Source organism: Rhinoderma darwinii, chromosome 2 (assembly GCF_050947455.1).
Source record: "Rhinoderma darwinii isolate aRhiDar2 chromosome 2, aRhiDar2.hap1, whole genome shotgun sequence".
NCBI classification, from domain to species: domain Eukaryota; kingdom Metazoa; phylum Chordata; class Amphibia; order Anura; family Rhinodermatidae; genus Rhinoderma; species Rhinoderma darwinii.
This window is the reverse complement of record NC_134688.1, coordinates 236219200-236238990: the sequence shown is the minus strand read 5'-3', so window position 1 is coordinate 236238990 and position 19791 is coordinate 236219200. Positions and strand designations below refer to the sequence as shown.

At 38.9% G+C, this 19791-nt stretch overlaps 1 protein-coding gene across 3 annotated transcripts in view; it reads left to right on the top strand.

Moving 5' to 3' along the window:
• Positions 1 to 8320, top strand: part of REPS2 (RALBP1 associated Eps domain containing 2) — a 216437-nt gene extending 208117 nt beyond the window's left edge. For all 3 annotated transcript variants that reach the window (XM_075852974.1, XM_075852973.1, XM_075852975.1), the window contains 3 exons: positions 1760 to 1905; positions 5072 to 5177; positions 5675 to 8320. In XM_075852974.1, the coding sequence (XP_075709089.1) occupies positions 1760 to 1905; positions 5072 to 5177; positions 5675 to 5743 (321 nt within the window). In that variant the 3' untranslated portion in view covers positions 5744 to 8320. The remainder of the gene's footprint in view (positions 1 to 1759; positions 1906 to 5071; positions 5178 to 5674) is intronic.
• Positions 8321 to 19791: the final 11471 nt, after the last annotated feature.

The window sequence follows — 19791 nt, the reverse complement described above, 5'->3', positions numbered from 1 at the left end:
CAGACCTGTTCGACTGACACCATCTCCCACCAACCAGGGTGGCAGGCTCAGGAGTGGGAGAGCCTATCGCGGCCTGGTCAGTCGGAGTTAGCTCCGCCCCCTGTCCTTTATTACCTGCTGTGTTCTCCTCCTCAGTGCTTGTAATTCTTTTGGATTCCTGGCCCCACTGCTGCTTGCTCCAGCCTGCTTCTGCCGTGCTTCTGCCTTGCTGCAGTTCCGCTTAACCTGCTTTGCTTTGCCCCTGGCTTGCTTCCTCCTCCGTGCTCTCTTGGGTATACTCCACTTCATCCTGGTCCTGACAACTCATTCACCGCTCCGTTTCCTCGCGGCGTTCCGTGGGCTACTGCCCCTTCCCTTGCGTGTTCCCTGTTTGTTCTCCCGTGCACTTAGACAGCGTAGGGACCGCCGCCCAGTTGTACCCCGTCGCCTAGGGCGGGTCGTTGCAAGTAGGCAGGGACAGGGCGGTGGGTAGATTAGGGCTCACTTTCCCTTCACCTCCTTCCTGCCATTACATATATATATATATATATATATATATATATATATATATATATATTAGAAAGAAATTCTTGCAGCACTCCCAGAATAAGTGAAAAATTCACTCCTTTTTTTTCAGCTTACATGCTTGCACTGTGTAAGCTGAAATAAATGAGATTGATTTTATTTATACTATTGAAGATCGTTGGATTAAGATCATTTTCTGGCACCGTGCTCGTTCAGGGGAGGATCACACACGGCGTGTTCAGGACGGATACGATGCGTCGGGCTGCACAGCGTATCCGCCCTGAACACCGCAGGGAATGACGTCCGAAAATCTGCACCACATTTCGGGCAAAATTTCCACTGCAGAAAGCAGCGCCGGAACAAAACTGGGAACGTTCATACTTGCCCCCTCCCTGTGATTGGCTGCAGCGGTCACATGGAATGAAACGTCCCAGGAGGCCGGACTGGAGAAGAAGCAAGGAACTCTGGGTAAATATGATTTTTTTTTTTCTTGCGATTTTTGCATCGGAAATTGCTGCCATTCCACCGCAAATGTCGCAACACACACTACTTTGTTGCGGGTTTAAGCACCCCATTGAATTTAATGGGGAAAACCCGCAACAAAAGTGCAGCGACCCCGCAGCTTTATTTGACATGCCGCGGCTGAAGAAACCGCACCGCAAGTCAATTTATGTGTTTTTTTCGGCATCTTTTTTTCCCCTGCGTGGGGACGAGATTTGTTGAAATCCCACCCACGGTGCTGCTACTGTAATGCGCTGTGGATTTTTCACAATTTATCCATTGCGGAAAATCTGCAGCGTTTACGCCGTGTGTTCCTACTCTATTTTTTAGAGTGCTGCTGCTTTCTTTCAACTATATATATAGTTTAAACTTTCAACTATATACATAGTATTTTGTGTAGAGAGGATATACTGTCACAATGACTGCCAGTGCATTACAGCACTCGCTCTGCTTCTTTCTTGCACAGGATGCAGACTGCCATAAAAAAAAACGGATTGTATTATGCTGACATTTCTCTTAAGGCAGTGATAAGGAATTTTATTTTCCTGTCATTGCCCTGCTCTATTACCCAAATTTCTCCTGTTCATAAAATAAACTAAAATAGGGATAAATTAGCTTGTGATTCACTTACATAATATATAAACATGGCTCCAAAGAATATACTTCACTAAAAGCAACATAAATATATATGGAAACACTATATTGATTTATGTTTAATATTTATGCCACATTTTTATGTATTTCTTCCATAAAGGAAATCCTACTTAACCAACCACCCACCAAACCATTAAGAAGAAAATTCCATCCTGAAAACCAAGTGCTGGAAAATCATGACTTGTCATCAGCGTCAAGTGTGACCTCATCTGCTACATCCTTGAAGTCGCATCCTGCTGTCCAAAAGTAAATTAAATAGTGAATATACAATAAAGTTATGAATAGCAGTGGTTTATTTCTCTGGGTAATGTGCTATGCACATACTAAGCTTGTCTAAACCATAAGTAACTGGCTTCATAATGACCACCCCACTAGTGTCTCCATTCAGTCTACAGTGCAACTAAATCTAAGTACTGAGTGTTAAAGAGCGTTTGCACCTAAATGGCTAAAAAGTTTCTTTACGTTAGCAAAGGAAAGTTTATTTTAACCTCTGTAGTAATTACTGAGATGTTGTTAGTGTTTTCTGGTGTGGCTGCCATATTAACAAAATCAACAACATATGGCGACACATAGTTGTGACTTTTGCGTCTACAGTGAAACCTCTTTGAGATGACCACCCAAAGTTGCATAAAAAAGTAGCCTGCTAGAGAGGTGTTCCCATCACAGAAGAGGTCCAATATACTTAGGACAAAAGGAATTTGGATATCCTTTACAAAAAAAATCTTCTAATTTTACAGAAAACTAAAAGTGACATGTCCATACATCCTTCTACATGGATTTGTGTGTGCAAATAAAAGTAGCTTGTAGCTGCAGTCCCAGAATTAAACCTTGGGACCAAGTTTTGACATAAAGTACATTTCAAACTAAGGGCACTTTAGAACAGAGCACTATTGTCTCACACTCATACTTGTGCAAATCTTGCCTACCAGTTGCCACCACTAGGGGGCTGATCTGTAGACGACTACTATTCAGGTGATGAGAAGCCATATACAGCTAGTGGTGCCAACAGGCAGTGAGATTTTCATTTATCGCCTCCCCAACTATATAAGGTAAATTCTCCACATATTTTATCTTTTCTTTCTTGGGGAGAAAAGTATAATAATAGGTAGATTTTAAAGTTAAAGGGGTTGTTTCAAAAAGACAACTGTCTTAATGTCCTATTAGGGCATATGGACATTATAGAGGGGTTTCCCACTCAGGCCACCCTGTAAAAACAACTCCCTTTCTGGAGGACTTGAGCCGTCCATTTATTACATATATGCCCATTCATCTGCCTGGCTTGCTGTGGCCTCCCCATGGCAATATCAGCTGTTTGGCAGGGGTTACATGGAGCTGCACCCTCGTCAATCAGCGCGTCACCGCAGCAGCTCTTTCCTGAAAGGGGATGTCTCAGATAAGACAACCCCTTTAAGTGTGACCATCTTTTTTTTAAACCTGAATAGAATTAACTCTATTGAATGCTACAAATGTAACAATAATATAAAAGATTATATAATGTACTACTGGTATCATTATTGCTGATAATACCTAGTGATGATTTACAATGTACAGGTGATAAAATTGTCATTGCTGACTTTAGCTGTCTATTGTAAATTGGTTATAAAAGAAGCGCTAGACAAATCTGAAATCTTCCGTAAATATTGAGATCCATGTAGACTATCAGATAATACTGGCAGAAGGAATTTCCGTCTGTCACTGGCACCAGAGTGAAAGATTGTTGTATATGATTAATTCTCTTGTTGACACATTTTAAGCGATGTACCACATTGACTTTCGGTGATTATAACAACACATAGATGACTACTGTACATGTGCTGTTTGTTGCTTAGTAGGGCAGCACAGAGGCGCAATAGTTACTACAGTTACCTTGTAGCATTGGGGTCCTGGGTTTGGCATGGAGATGTAGGTTTTCCCCATACATGAGTTTTTTTTCAGTTACTCTGTTTTCCCTTCCCATAAAATTGACTAGTATTTGTGAGATAGTTAAAAAGTTTAATTCATGGCATCATCGGTGACGGAAACATTTTCAGGTTTGTCTTAAAATCTGATCCGTAAGTAACTAGCAAACAAGAACGCTGACTGGTTCCCATGTTATTCCAATATTTGTCCCATGCACCAATCCATATGTCTTTATGTATGCCAGTACAAAGTGACTCATTTGCACCCATTATATCTGTTATTCACAAAAAGATATAGGAGGAGAATTATCAAAACTGGGGCAAAGTCAAAGTGGAGTAGTCACCAATGCCAAATTATTCCTCCGTGCATTTTTTTAGGGGACCCTTTGGAAAATGAAAGCAGCAACTTTTTGGGTTGCCTTGGGCAACTACTCCGCTATTCCTTTGCACCAGTTTAGATAAATTTCCCCCATCATGGTAGCGAAAGCTGAACTTACCCATTTACACTTGTTCTTTAAATTCTCCTATTGCTGTATACACATCTATATTACAGATGCTGATACCTATAATAGAAGAACATAATGGTATTGTTTGTAGCTCTAAAAAAAAATCACGTCTCTCAAACTTATCTCAACCAAATGGTTGGTTTAACCCTTTCCCACCTCCTTTCCTGCCACTCAGCAATCCGCAGGCAGCGGTAGATGTGCTGATCAGCACTTTCAGTTAGACAGAACTACAAGAGCACACATCATCATCTGCTAGCAACCTAGTTTAATCCAGTGAACAAAAAGCCTGATTACTGCCGATTATCCCTGTTCTAGGAAACGGACGTAGTTTTTATCCCTTAGACTATTGCAGCCATTAGCTGAAGTGTGAGATTCTCCATTGAATGTGTGCAAAGCATATTTACAATGAATAGATGTTGCATCATAGGCAGCCTGTGTTAACCAGTGTGCTGACTGGGACATAACCCAGTGATTAAAACCATTAAAAAGCCCTGCAAATAAAACCCGCACACTCAGCAATGTCATGGAGCAGTTCTTAAGTTAAATGAAACAAGGAGACATGCGGCGCTTACTGGGATTATAAACCATAGCCGAGCATTGACCAAAGGTGAGAATAATGAACGATTTTGGATCAGTAAAAAACATTATTACTGTCGTAGGAATGACGTATTGCTGTGGCAATGATCTCATCTTGACTGTATGCCACTAAGCGTAATTTACTCCACTTATTACAACGTTTAATAATAAAATAATGATCTAACGTTATACAGACAAGCATTTGCTATCTTTATAAAATCTAATACAGAGACACGGAAAGTTCAAACAGGATGAGAAGGGGGGCACTGATTTTAGTCATCATGCATTGGCATAACATTTGGCACTGTACTAAGGGGTTGTGGCCCATGTGTTGTCAGATAATTATTTACAGATGCTATGGTGGGTGTGTGGTCCTCTGGAAGAAGTGACTTTATCTTTGGACGGGTCTTTATGTTCTTCTCCTGTTTTTAGGCAGCCTTCCAAGCAGAAAAAAGCTATCCAGACAGCCATCCGTAAAAACAAGGAAGCCAATGCAGTGCTGGCCAGACTGAACAGTGAACTTCAGCAGCAACTGAAGGTGAGGAATATACTCAGACTTTATTTAAAGGGATCTGGGAAAGTTTCTTAGTCTGACTCTGTAAGGGTATATTCACACTTTACAAATGCTGCAGGAACAAACTGGATGAATGTGTTGCGACATGCCATAAAAATTGCTGGGTTCATAAACACATAGGCCCATATATCTCAAAAGGGGCATGATCATAGCCACATTGGTTAAGTTAAAGCTCAGCTCATTTACAGACATATTTCGCAAAAAAAACTTATGACTGTAAAATGTAGGGATAGTGACATTAAGTTTTAAAGTGGACTTCACATTCTTTAATTGTATTCTGGGCCCATCAAGGCATTGTAGATACGTTGAAATATATTTATTTTGCTGTGCCTTTAACAATGTACTACTGTCTACGTTATGTGCTGTGTCTCCCTGTGGCGTTGCGGAGGAGCGATCACTCCAGCCACTGCATAATGCGATAGAGAGGCAATTCAGAATGTTTTTCATCTTGTACTTTTCAGGAAGTCCATCAGGAGAGGATTACCTTGGAAACCCAACTGGAGCAGCTCCGTCCTCTTACTGTGTTATGACCTTTGGCCAACTGGAAGATGTGACTTGTACAAGGATGTGACTTGTACGCATCTAGTAGCCTGGTTATCACTCTTGTTAAATCCATGGTGCTGAAGACCGTTATTTTTGGAAGAACATATGGTGTTTGCCATTCACATTGTTAGCAAAAAACAGAAAAGTATATTTTGAAGTAATTTATTCCGGCTAAGGCTGGGTTCACACGACCTATTTTCAGACGTATACGAGGCGTTTTTTGCCTCGTTTTACGTCTGAAAATACGTCTCAAATACGTTGTCAAACATCTGCCCATTACTTTCTATGGGTATAACGCTGTATTGTTCCTACGACGCGTAACTTTACGCGTCGTACGGCAATTACGATGCGTAAAATTACGCCTCTTAAAAAGAAGTGCAGGACACTTCTTTGGACGTTTTTGGAGCTGTTTTCTCATAGACTTCAATGAAAACAGCTCCAAAAACGGACGTAAAAAACGCAGTGAAAACGCCGCGAAAAATGCAGCGAAAAACGCGAGTTGCTCAAAAAACGTCTGAAAAGCAGGAGCTGTTTTCCATTGAAATCAGCTCTGTATTTTCAGACGTTTTTGGTCACTACGTGTGCACATACCCTAATAGTGCACATGGACCCGAAAGCCTGGGTTTATGACGATTGATGGACACCTAACATGACACCAAAGTTCCAATGAAGCACGTCCATTCTCACTCCTAGATGTGTGGGGAAGCAAAAGAATGTAAAGCTAAACATATTTTATATATATATATATATATATATATATATATATATATATATATATATATATATATAGCCTTTGGAGCCCCCAAATTAACAGTTTTCTTCTAAATGTTAGAACTAGAGGACATTGTATCTGTTTTTATTTTACCGCGTAAAGGGCGTTAAATGCAGTTGAAGTTGTAGTTCAAATAAATGTGCATGCGGAGTAGGCCAAGTTAAACATTTTAAGAGTAAACCTGATGAGGGAGTTCCTTCATAATGGCTTGTCACTTATACATGCATATTTATACCCACTGTCATATTTTGCTGCATAACTTGTGCCCATTCAGTTGTGTTTTCACCTCAGGGTGGAGTAAGTCCAATTTCTCATCACGTTTGGGACATACAGCTGGGACACATTTTTTCCTGCCTGTTAAAATGTATACTCCACTGTATGTAAAAACATATGCAAAATGATGGTAATACAATAGCATACATCTGCCATTGACATTGATTGTAAAAACAAAAAGTGTTTCATAACGTATATATTTTTTTGCGGCATTGAATAGTGTAGCAGGCTGCACTTTTCAGTTTTGTCAGAAAACGTTATGCAGATGTTTACCTTTTGGCATACGTTTGGCGCATAGAAACCTATGGGTAGGACTGGATACTTATTTAGCCCATAAACGTGGTGTGAAAGGGGCATTGTATGTTGTCTGAGTAGTGTTATGGGTGGGTGCGTTGTTTAAAAAGAACTAGGTGTCCTATTGGACATAACTGAAATATTAGCAAAAGGTGAGCAGCAACAAAAAAAAAAAAAATCTAGTCACATTTGAGTATATAACATTGTGCATAGTGCAGCACCATCTGACAAATGCACTAGAAAATGGCCCCTTCTGTCTGAACCTGGGCACTGACAGAACCATAAACATTGGGAAGGTTTATGAAAACTGGCTTTGCCGCCCATAGCAACCAATCACAGTGCTGCTTTATTTTTTCAAGAGCACTATGAGAAATGAAAGCTGCGCTGTGATTGGTTGCTATGAGCAAGAAAGATAGTTTTCATAAATCTTTCCCATTATATTGTAAACTCTATCAATGATATGTCAAAAGATTTTTCTTTCTAAAGTGGAATTCACCCGTAAGTATTTTTCACAATAATGTTAATCTGAAGGGCTACTCTTGTGAGACCTGTACATCTATATCTGTTTAAGCTCTTTGGAATTCATACTATTCATGTTAAACTGTGTGATGTTTCGCCATTTTTGAATGATATTTAACAGTTATATATATCTATTTTTTATCATGCAAATCAACGTTAATATACAGTATATAATAAAATGCCAAAATTCCAGATCCTACTATATTTCTGGTATGTAAAAAGAAAATAATGTAATGTTTGATATCATGTTTATAATATACAAAATGATCTGCTATAGATGTAATGTACGTTGCATCAGAATGGGTAGAAAAACGAATAAGGGATTACACCAGTATTTGCCAAGCCTGTGATGGACAAGGGTCAACACTAATGCAGTATGTCTATTTTATTCATTCTTTTATCTATTATTGAGAACAACTTTTTTATATTGAAGTCGGCCTGATCGTTGCGGGTGGTCTGGCTTTAGAAACACCCGGCGACTCTCACCAGGGATCCACTGGCTTGTCATATATATTTCCTATGTGGTGGCTAAAATGCAGTATTACAGCCCTTTAAATGTGAACCTAGACTTGTTACATGGACGGTCTGTGTCTTTTAGAGCAGCTGTTTTAGCAGCTCTACGCTCTGGCTAAAAGATCTGTTTTATGTCCATATGCCCTAATAGTATATATGGAAAGGGGTATCTTAAAGGGGTATTCCGGTTACAACAAGTTACCGCCTATCCGTAGGGTAGGGGGTAACTTGCTAATCGGTGGGTGTCCGACAACTGGGACCCCCACCGTTTACTAGAACTGGGGTCCTGTACCCCTCGTTTGAACCGAGTGCCCAGGTCGCTCATGCGCACTGCCGCTCCATTCATTCTCTATGGCAGCACTGGAAATAGCTGAAAGCTGTACTCGGCTATCTCCGGTGCTCCCATAGAGAATGAATGGAGCGGCAGTGCGCATGAGCGACCTGCCGCTTGGCTCAAATGAGGGGTTCGGGATCCTCGTTCTCGTAAATGGTGGGGGTCCCAGCTGTTGGACACCCACCGATCAGCAAGTTACCCCTCACCCTACGGATAGCGGGTAATTTGTTGTAACTGGAATACCCATTTAATGAGAAAACCACTTTAAGAATGATTGCCTTAAAGCTCTCGTCCCCAGACATATCTATGTTAGGAAATACTTTTATTGCCAATGAAATGACTATTCTGGAGCATCTTGTTTTAGAACTCTGCGTTATGCCATTCCTCTATTATTCCTCCTAGAAATCTATGAATAAATCGACAATTCCCCTTGTCAAAGTGGTGTGTCCCTACACATTCTCACTCTGTCAGCACTGATTAGATAAGGTCAGATTGTATAAAGAAAAACACCCCCCAACTGATAACACCCGGTTGTCAAATTATTAATACATTTCTAGGAGGAATAATAGAGGAACTGCATAATGTAGAGTAGTAAGAAAAGGTGCTCCAGAATAGTTATTTCATGGGGAATACAATTATTTATGAAAATCAGATTTGCGAGGAGAGGTGAAAGGGCCTCTTTAAACAATGGGCGCACACACCAACCCACATTTATTAAGAAGTGTACGTCTGTTTTTGGCGAAAACTGTGCCACTAAAAAGTAGCACATTATGCTGTGCTAAATTTTAGAACTAAAATTTGCAACTGTACTTGCATGTCGCTTGCCAAATTTGAAAAAAGCAGAGAGAAGTGGGTCTGGTCTCCAAATGAGACGTAGTTTAGGCGCACGCTGCTCTGGGAGAGAGATTGGTGTACTGTTTGTATGGTATGCCAGTAACGATGAATCAAAATGTTACCACTGTCATGGGCTGTAAGGTACCGGCGGCTGAAATGGGAAGACAGAAGAGTCCTAAAATCACATTGTTGCACACAGTAAGTTGGAGATAGTCACTTTAGTTTCAATGTAATTTACGTCCTTTCAGCCCTGCGCATGAATATGGTTATATGACCTGATTGCGCCAACCCCTTTCAGTCGCTGGTAGCTAATATTAAAAGGTTTACGCCAACTTTGTAATAATTTAGAACCCCTTTAAGAATAAATGGAGAATATATACAGCTGTATTTTCCAGGTATGACTGTACAAAATATTATCTGTCAAAATATTTGGCTGACAGCCTGAGCTTTTCATAGATCATGTAGGAAACAATGACACCCGCAGGCTATTAAAACACACACTATTTTGTGGAGAACATTTACATGATGGCAATATCTTTTGGAAACTAATTTTATTATGACTTGTGTATAGTATGAAACCCCTAGGTAGAATTCAGCTCTGTGAACTCTTTAAGGACATATTTTAGGAATTTAGTTGTATCGACTTTATCAGTTGCATTACAGTAAGAAATCATTATTTTACTATGGAATCATATTTCTCATTTAATACTGCCAAGTTATACATAAAGGTTTTTAGGGGACCCATATAATGAGGGGCATGTAAGGGGCTATGTAGGACAGATGTTTTTAATATCCTTCATTGCTTTTCTACAGACAGACTAAGGACTCATGCACATGGCAATGCCTGTACGGCTATTACAGGCTTTGTACACGTACATGTACACGTATTACGGCACCATAGGTACTCTGTGTGCCACTGTATGGTGCCTTTATTCTCTGCTAGAAACAATCCATCTAGGGGACAATAGGTTTGTAAAATATGGAGTTTGCCTGTTCTCCCTGTGTTTGCGTAGGGTTTCTCTGGGTACTACAGAATTCTCCTACACTCCAAAAATGTACTAGTAATTGGCTTCCTATGAAGTCGGCCCTTGTGTACACATCTGAGATAGGGAAATTAGGGGATTGGTGACAATCTCCAGAGCGCTGTAGAATATGTTGACGCAATAAACAACAAGAAAATAAAATACAATACAGCATGTGATGGAGCATATCACAACTCCATCAGGAAAAAAAGCATTGGTCCATAGAATTCTATGGGTGCCAAATAATGGATCTGTACAATATGAATCTGTAGTAGCCCTATGGGTCATCACTTCTTATTTACCAGTAGCGTGTATCAATAAGATGGAGCAAGTTCTAAAAGGTCATGGGCAACCTTTTATCTCCTCTGGTCTATGGCATGATATTTTTCACCAGTTTACATGTTTGTAAAAATAAAAATGTGGCATTGCACAAAAACGATAAATGAAAAAATAGAAAAAAGCATACTGGTTATGAAAAAATAGGAATAGTAGATGGATTGGGAGCATATCTCGCTATCGGTTGCCAGTTTAAATGGGTATTTTAAGTATAGCTTAATAGGTTGAAAATAATCCCCGGTAACCCCACCAATCCGCACAATGAGGAAGCTGTGACGCTCCTGTGAGCACCACATCCCCTTATTTTTTTCCAAAGGCAAAATGACTCGTCTATATGAGTGGTTGTGACTGGTACTGCATGTTTACCAACATTTAAATCCCATATTAAGGCCCCTCTACGAAATGTTTAAAAATGCACAGAACCACCCCTTTTATACAAATGTGCATAAACCACACCACTTTTGTGGCCCAGGACTGTCCTGCGAAAATCAGGACTGTAGCTCCTCCCAAGTGAATGAGACCGGCTGTAATAAATACCAGACACAGATGCCCAATAATTCTTTCTAAGCTTATATATTATATTATCATAGAAGCATGTATTAATACAAAAAAAAGCATTATTGACATCTTTCATTTAGTGGGCTGGGATTGCAAGTCTCCAGTTGTTCACAAGGACATTAACCCGTTCCAGTCTGGGACATATTATATTATTAACATAATATCCAAACTAAAGTTTCTTGATAATAAACATATATTCTACTTCACCCACTTTACCTAAAGAACCTGCAAACTGATAGAAACATGAATCTTACGTTCCATAATTATGTTACAATTTTTTAACTTTTTTTTGTGTATCAAACATTTTCTCAGATTGTATTTGCTGTCCCTGCTGTTGTCTTCTCCATCAAAACATATGTGTTGGCCTTACTTAAAATGTTTTGTGTAATAGTATTCCATGTATTAAAATATTGCTTGAAACATTGCTGCGAAAAGGAATTCAAAATATAGATTTATACATTGGTGTATATATAGGTATATTTACAGTATATGCACTATTAAAATACTGTACCGTGGCTACTTGTATTATTTGCCCATAAAATAAAAATATGTTCTTTACATAAAATTATGTTTTATTGAAAGACTAGTGGCAAGGAGTTTTAAAAATAAACCTGAATTCTGAAAAATATTACAGTTGAGAAATTCAGAGATACCAGTGCAGTTTGTTTTACCTGTGTCATTTCTAGCATAGGCCATAGCTCATCGACCTTGGCTGTGTGCCACCTTATGGTGCCGCCATGTGGCACTGTATCATGGAAGGAGAATTGCCTCTATTTGGGTAATACAACAGCCAATAGAACATGCTATGATTTTTTTCTCTGTCGGATTTATAAGGAATGCGAAAGAAAAAAGTCTGTACGAAGTTGGTGGTATACAGAGGTATATTATGGGCCCATAAACTTCTATGGATGCTGTATTACGGCTCCATACAATTAAAAGTTTGTACGGAGGTGTAATACATTTGTGTGGATGAGGCCTAATATTAACTACTTGTATATGATTTTGTCTGCCAAATTAAGCTAAGATTAGAAACCAGAAGGCCAATGGATCGTAGTGACAACCGGAAGGACAAACCTGGAGTAAGAACCAAATAACATGCCAATGCTAGGGGGATCTGAAAAGGCTTGCGTCCTGATGTAGTGAGTGGTGACAGACACTTGATAGCAAAGATGTAGCCACACCTGCCGGATGACCCGTCTACGGTACTGCTTGACCAAGGGGAGATGAGTAGCAATAACGGTTTTGCTGTCTTAAAATGTATTATTGAAATTTGTTTTATTGCACCTGCCATGGTCATGGTAAAACCTTCTTCAAACTGTAACTTGAAAAATAAAAGAAGAAAGACTTTTTACTTTAGGGTTAGTATTTGTCTTTAAGTCCCACAATTTAAACCAGATTATATATTGCAAAACTAAATACCCATCAATATAGGCTCTGTGTCAGAAGTTTTAGGTACTATTTTCTGAAGAGAATTCCCCCAGCTACCACATAGATCAAAAACTTGATTGCAGAAAATTACGTTTGGAGAACAGGGTTCTCATATAGCAGATCTTGGAAGGTGGTGGAAGATATCATGTTCTCAAAGACTCAGGAAAAAGGATAAACATATCTACCTTGCTGGCAGGTGTTATGTGCATGAGAGTACAATGCAAAGTGCCGGGACTATTATAAGGAATGAATGCGTATAATGTGGCGTACATACACCGTTTGTGTTCATTTAAAGCAGATGGAACCTCGAGTGCAAGATGATATTGGCGGCCTTTGTTCCAAGGGCAGTGAATAAACCGCTGCAGTTCTCTATGCTTGTTAAAGACTAAGGTGTGCTGGAGTCAATGATGCCTGCATCCTGCTGTCTGCACAAAGCTTGCATTGTTTATCATCAGTTTAGTTCTTTCTGCATTTCAGCTGAGCCACATGATCTCACCTGTGGCTCCGTCACTAGCTCATCCACCCCTTTGTTTGACTTGGCATTTAAACTATCCTTTCTTGATAATCATGAGTTACAGCTTAGTTTACCTGCCTTTCTGCCAGTTGATCTTAAACCATATGGGTACATCCTAAATTCTGCTATCAGATCTTTATTAATCTTTGCTACAGTCACACCCGCCTAATAATGCAGTTAGGCTCGAAATGCACGTGCAGTGTCATAGAAAAAAACGTTACGATACCCACCAAAGGCAGTGATGGCATATCACTAGGATCAGTGGTAACTCCTGCCAATGCACTATGACCTTTCCGCTTTAGTATAGAAAATGGGAATGATGCTTTACAAGCGCAATTACAGATCCATTCTACAGATCAACGGGGGTCATAGCGGTCAGATTCTGACAGATTGTAAATGTGTGGCAATAATACCGATATGCTATCAATGTTTTTTGTGAGATTATTTACATAAAGATGTATTCTACATGTGTGTATATGTATATATATATATATATATATATATATATATATATATATATATATATATATAAAAAAAGCTATTCGACTTTAAAAATATGTTACTTTCTCTATCTTGATTATTTCTATTCAGAGCTGAATTCACTATTCTGAGCTCGAATCTCACAGCATTCCTTTCCTGTCCATTTTCTGTGCAAAATTTTCTCTATGGAATTACAATTCTGGGAAGTTTCGTTTTTATAGGATACAATTGTTTTTAGAATACTAACTCCCCCCAAAACACTATAGCAAAGTACATTTCAAGCTCAGCAAAACTGTTAGAGGTGTAACTATCGACAAATTGTTGACTGATTTCCGTAGAAACCAGGTCAGGGGTGCACTTAGGGGGGAGTTCCCATTTCTTTGAAAACACCCTCTGAAGAGTTCAGAGGGGAAAAATCCAGTTGAAGGCTGAAATTCTTTCTGCCACCACTAGTGGGAGCTTACTGCATATTAACTTATTATTCAGTACGATGAGAGTTCTAAAAATCCCTATGCAATGAGCTCCCCCTAGAGGTAACTGCAGTAGGACAGAGATTCATTATGTAATACCATGGATGTGTGAAGGGAACCAGGGGATTTTGAGCTCTTTATTAAAAAAGACCAAAAACAGATATACATAAAAATTCTTAAACTATTAAGTCATATTAAAATATAGGTACAATGCCCATGACCACCATTAACCCTTGCCCCATAAAAACACCATAGACCTCCAGGGATATAAGATATTTACCCATAACCACAATTTATAATGTGTATCAATATATCTTCTTTAAATAAGACCACCAAATATATTATGAATTAATCACTAAACCAGGACGGGCTGCATTTTGGGGTACATGCAACTTTTTGATCAGTTTTTATTACATTTTTAGGTGACCAAAAAACAGCAATACCTGTGTTTTTTTGTGTTGTTTTTTTTTAACGGCGTTCACCATGTCAGATTAATAATATTATATTAGAATAGACCAGACTTTTACAGACATGGCAATACCAATTATGTTAATTTTTTTCATAGTTTACATAACTTTAGCGGGAAAATGTTTTATTTTGACTTTTGTAAAAACTTTTTTTTTTTTTTTTTTGTCCCACTAGGAGATATGAACATGTGATCGTTAGATTCAAAGCCCAGAAAACACATTAGGCTGTCACAGAACCATATACCACATGAGGCTATGTGCTTTTCTTTTTTATTCGTGAAAACTAAGGTACCCTTTAATAGGAGGACAATGATGGCAGACCTAGAAGCCTTCATTAGGCCCCAGGCTGCCGTGACAACCATCGTAACCACATGATCGCGTTGTGGGGGCTGATGGAGTGACAGAGGGGGCCATCTAGATGCTATTGACGATGGCATCTAAGCAGTTAAAGGCCCCCGCATTGGAGTTATCTTCAATCTAAAGCAGGGTGTCAGCTGTAATAAACAGCTGACATCCGCAGCACATGGAGCATGCTCATTCTGTTAGCCCAATCCCATACTTTCCCCTCAGATATACACATGTCGGGAAGGGGTTAAGGGGTTATTCCTATAAATGCCTGATAGATAGGGGTCCCTGCTCTGGGACCCGCACTTATATCAAGAACGGGGGTCACCAACATTGTCAAAAGCTGGGCACTGCATTGATCAGACATTTATTGCATATTCAATGTCTAAGATAGGAATAACCCTTTAATGTAATCATAGCTCAGAGAACCATTATAACTATCCCATTCTGTTGTTGGCAGACTGCAGACAGCTGACAGAGCAAGGTTATCTAGGGAGGGCTAATGATGTCACTGCCCATCTATCATTACAGACTTTAACTCTTATGCCGTGAAGAGAAGCTTGGTTTAGGATAGTTTTTTCTTGTAACTCGTCAAGTTTTAAAAGTGACAAGAAAAATGGGCGCAGTCTCCAAGAAGACGTAGTTTTGGCCAAAATTTAGTAAATAAACAAAGTGGAAAAAAGTGCACATTTCATTGCAAATCTACGCCTGCTCATAGCAGGTATAGATTTGATTTTCTTTCAAAATGCGCCAGAGGCGTGCATCTTTTAAGAAATTTGGCACAAATCACTCCAACTACCTAAGGCTTAGTAAATGTTGCCCATTATCTTTTACATTCATACCACATTACACTACTACCACCATGTTTTAATTGATCTGTGCTATTCTTACAGTTGAGTGCTGTTTTTGCTTTACACCAGACATAATAAAAAAAACTAACTTGGGTTTTCTTTTTTTGCAATTATTTTTTTCTCTACTGAATCTATTTTGATTGTCATATAGTGTTGTTGTAGAGACTTTGTGATGAGATTTAGACTCAACAGCAGGATTGATTCAAAAGTTTTGTGATTACTTGTAACTATGACATACAGGTCCTTCTCAATGAATTAGAATATCATCAAAAAGTTAATTTATTTCAGTAATTCAATTCAAAAAGTGAAACTCATATATTATATGGATTCATTACACACAGAGTGAACTATTTCCAGCATTTTTTTTTCTTTTAATCTTGAAGATTATAGCGAACAGTTAATGAAAACACAAAATTTTGTCTCTCAGAGAATTAGAATATTGGGTAAAAGTTCAAGATTGTAGACTCATGGTTTCACACTCTAATCAGCACAAAACACCTGCAAAAGTTTCCTAAGCCTTTAAATGGTCTAACAGTCTAGTTTAGTAGGCTACACAATCATGGGGAAGACTGCTGACTTGACACCCTCCTCAAGGAGGATAAACCACAAAACGGACATTGTTAAAGAAGCTGGCTGTTCACAGAGTGCTGTATCCAAGCATATTAATTGAAAGTTGAGCAGTAGGAAAAAGTGTGGTAGAAAAAGATGCACAAGCAACAGGAATAACCACAGACTTGAAAGGATTGTTAAGAAAAGCCCATTCAGGAATCTGGGGGAGATTCACAAGTAGTGGACTGCAGCTGGAATCAGTGATTCAAGAGCCACCACACACAGACGCATCCACGATATGGGCTACAACTGTGGCATTCCTTGTGTCAAGCCACTCATGACCCAGAGACAACGTCAGAAGCGTCTAACCTGGGCTAAGGAGAAAAAGGACTGGTCTGTCGCTCAGTGTTCCAAAGTCCTGTTTTCAGATGAAAGTAAATTTTGCATTTAATTTGGAAATCAAGGTACCAGAGACTGAAGGAAGAGTGGAGAGGTACACAATCCAAGCTGCTTGCTGTCCAGTGTGAAGTTTCCACCGTCAGTGATGGTTTGGGGAGCCACGTCATCTGCTGGTGTTGGTCCATTGTGTTATATCAAGTCCAGAGAAAATGCAGCCGTCTACCAGGAAATTTTAGAGCACTTCATGCTTCCTTCTGCTGACAAGCTTTATGGTGACGCTGATTTAATTTTCCAGCAGGACTTGGCAGCTGCCCACACTACCCAAATTACCAATACCTGGTTTAGTAAGTACAGTATCACTGTGTTTGATTGGCCAGCAAACTCGCCTAACCTAAACCCATAGAGAATCTATGGGATATTGTCAAGAGGAGGATGGGAGACCCAACAATGCAAACGAGCTGAAGTTCGCCATCAAAGCAACCTGTGCTTCCATAACACCTCAGCAGTGCCACAGGCTGATCGCATCCATGCCACGTCGCATTGATGCAGTAATTCATGCAAAAGGAGCGCATACCAAGTATTGAGTGCATATACTGTACATACTTTTCACTAGGCCAATATTTCCGTATTAAAAATAATTTTTGAAATTGGGCTTATATAATATTCACATTTTCTGAGACACTAAATTTTGGGTTTTCATTATACGTTCTAAGCGCCGATGCAGTTAGCACGTATATAGACGTTTGCAGCGGCAATCGGGGTTTAATAACTAATCTATGTATCGGCTCTCTTTACAAGCGTCGACACCTCTTTGTTTTATGAAACTAAGTCAAACATATGTATTTTTATGAAAAAAAAGTTACAAGTGTAGCTCTGCTCACAAAGAACCAGGCTGCACTTTTCTCTCTCCCCCTGTGTGTGTCGGCACCTCCCCCCTCCTTCTCCCTCCGTCGGCTTCTGCCCAAAGATAACAGAGCCAGTGTGCTCATTAGGCTCTGTTCACATCTGCGTTGGGGTCCCGTTCTGATGTTCCATCTGAGCTTTCCGTCAGAACGGGACCCTGAACAGACACAAACTGACAGGAAGGATACCAGAGGTTTCCGTTTCCATGACCATTGATTTCAATGGTGACGGATCCGGTGCCCGCGGTTTCCGTTTGTGTTGTACACTAGATCCGTCGTTTTGCCGGAAGCAATAGCGTAGTCGACTACGCTATTGCTTCCGGCAAAACGACGGGTCCGGTGCACAACAGAGACAAACGGAAATCACAGGCAAGTGTTTTTTTTTCCCATTTTTAGTTATATGTCTGCTCGTAATAAAAATTTAAAACATGGAATTAATTCAACTAATCTAGAAAATTAAAGCCTCATAAGTCTTGTAAAAAAAAACAAAGTAAAGATAGTTAGGATATTCAAAGCGGTTGCAAAGTTATTATCATTTAAAGAAGTGCACATCAGAAATTGAAAATTTGACCTGGACACGGGCATCAATAACCCTTGGTCATGAAAGGGTTAAAAGAAAAAATGCTGGAAATAGATCACTCTGTGTGTAGTGAATATATATAATATATGAGTTTCACTTTTTGAATAGAATTACTGAAATAAATTAACTTTTTGATATTCTAATTCATTGAGAATGACCTGTATAATTATGAGTTCAGTTTGTGTAATATTATAATATAAATTATATACTTACGATTTAATACTAATATTAAAAACCTATGGGATTTAAAAGGACAGGCATAATACACTGCAATACAAAAGTATTGCAGTGTATTATAATAGCGATCGGAGGATCGCATAGTGAAGTCCCCTAGTGGGACTAGTAAAAAAGTTTCAAAAAAAATTTAATAAAGTTAATAAAAAAATGTGAAATATTTTTTTTAAAAACCCACTTTTTCCCCTTACAAATTGCTTTAGTATTAAAAAAAACTAAATAAAGCTAAAAAGTTACACATATTTGGTATCGCCGCATCCGTAACGACTCCGACTATAAAGCTATTACATTACTTAACCCGCACGGTGAACGCCGTAAAAAAATTAATAAAAAATGACGGAAAAATTGCTTTTTTCTGTGAATCCTGACTTTAAAAAAAATGTGATTAAAAAGTGCTAAAAAAGTCGCATCTACTCCAAAATGGTACCAATAAAAACTACAAGTCTTCCCGCAAAAAAAAAGCCCTCATACAACCGCATCGGCGAAAAAATAAAAACGTTACGGCTCTTCAAATATGGAGACACAAAGAAAAAAATTATTTTGAAAAAAAAAGCGTAAAAATAGTAAAACATACAAAAACGATACATATTTGGTATCGTTGCAATTGTAACAACCTGCTGAATAAACTTATTGTGTTATTTATACCACACGGTAAACGGCGTAGATTTAGGATGCAAAAAAGAGTGGCGAAATTTCAGATTTTTTTCTATCCCCCCCCCAAAAAAAAGTTAATAAAAGTTAATCAATAAATAATATGTACCTCAAAATGGTGCTATTAAAAAATACAACTTGTCCCGCAAAAAACAAGACCTTATACAGCTATGTCGACGCAAAAATAAAAGAGTTATAACTCTTGGAATGCGACGATGGAAAAACGTAAAAAATAGCCTGGCCATTAAGGTCTAAAATAGGCTGGTCATTAAGGGGTTAAGGAAAAAGCCAATAGATTGTTTCCATAAGATCTGTCAAGTTTGTATGAAACGAGTGCATGTGCTGTAGATAATATATAAAAAATGTCTTAAAGCGTACCTAACTTTTCAGTTGACTTTTCAGATTAAGCTGTTATATGTGTGTATATGAGGAATAACTATTTCTGGCCATTATATGATTTGTATATGCCATATTTAAGCAGTTTTCCCCTCTGCTGACTCTCGAGCTAGTGGGCTGCTATCATGTCTTTTATACAATAGAGAAGAGGAGAATCCTGCTCTTCTATATCTATCTACCACATATATATAAACAGCAGCAGAATAGAGGATATTACACATTAGTAATAAGCAGTATCTCTCTCTCTCTCTGTAATGTCAGGATAGGGAGACAGACAGGTGAGCCCTAATCTACCCGCCACTCAGTCCCTGCCT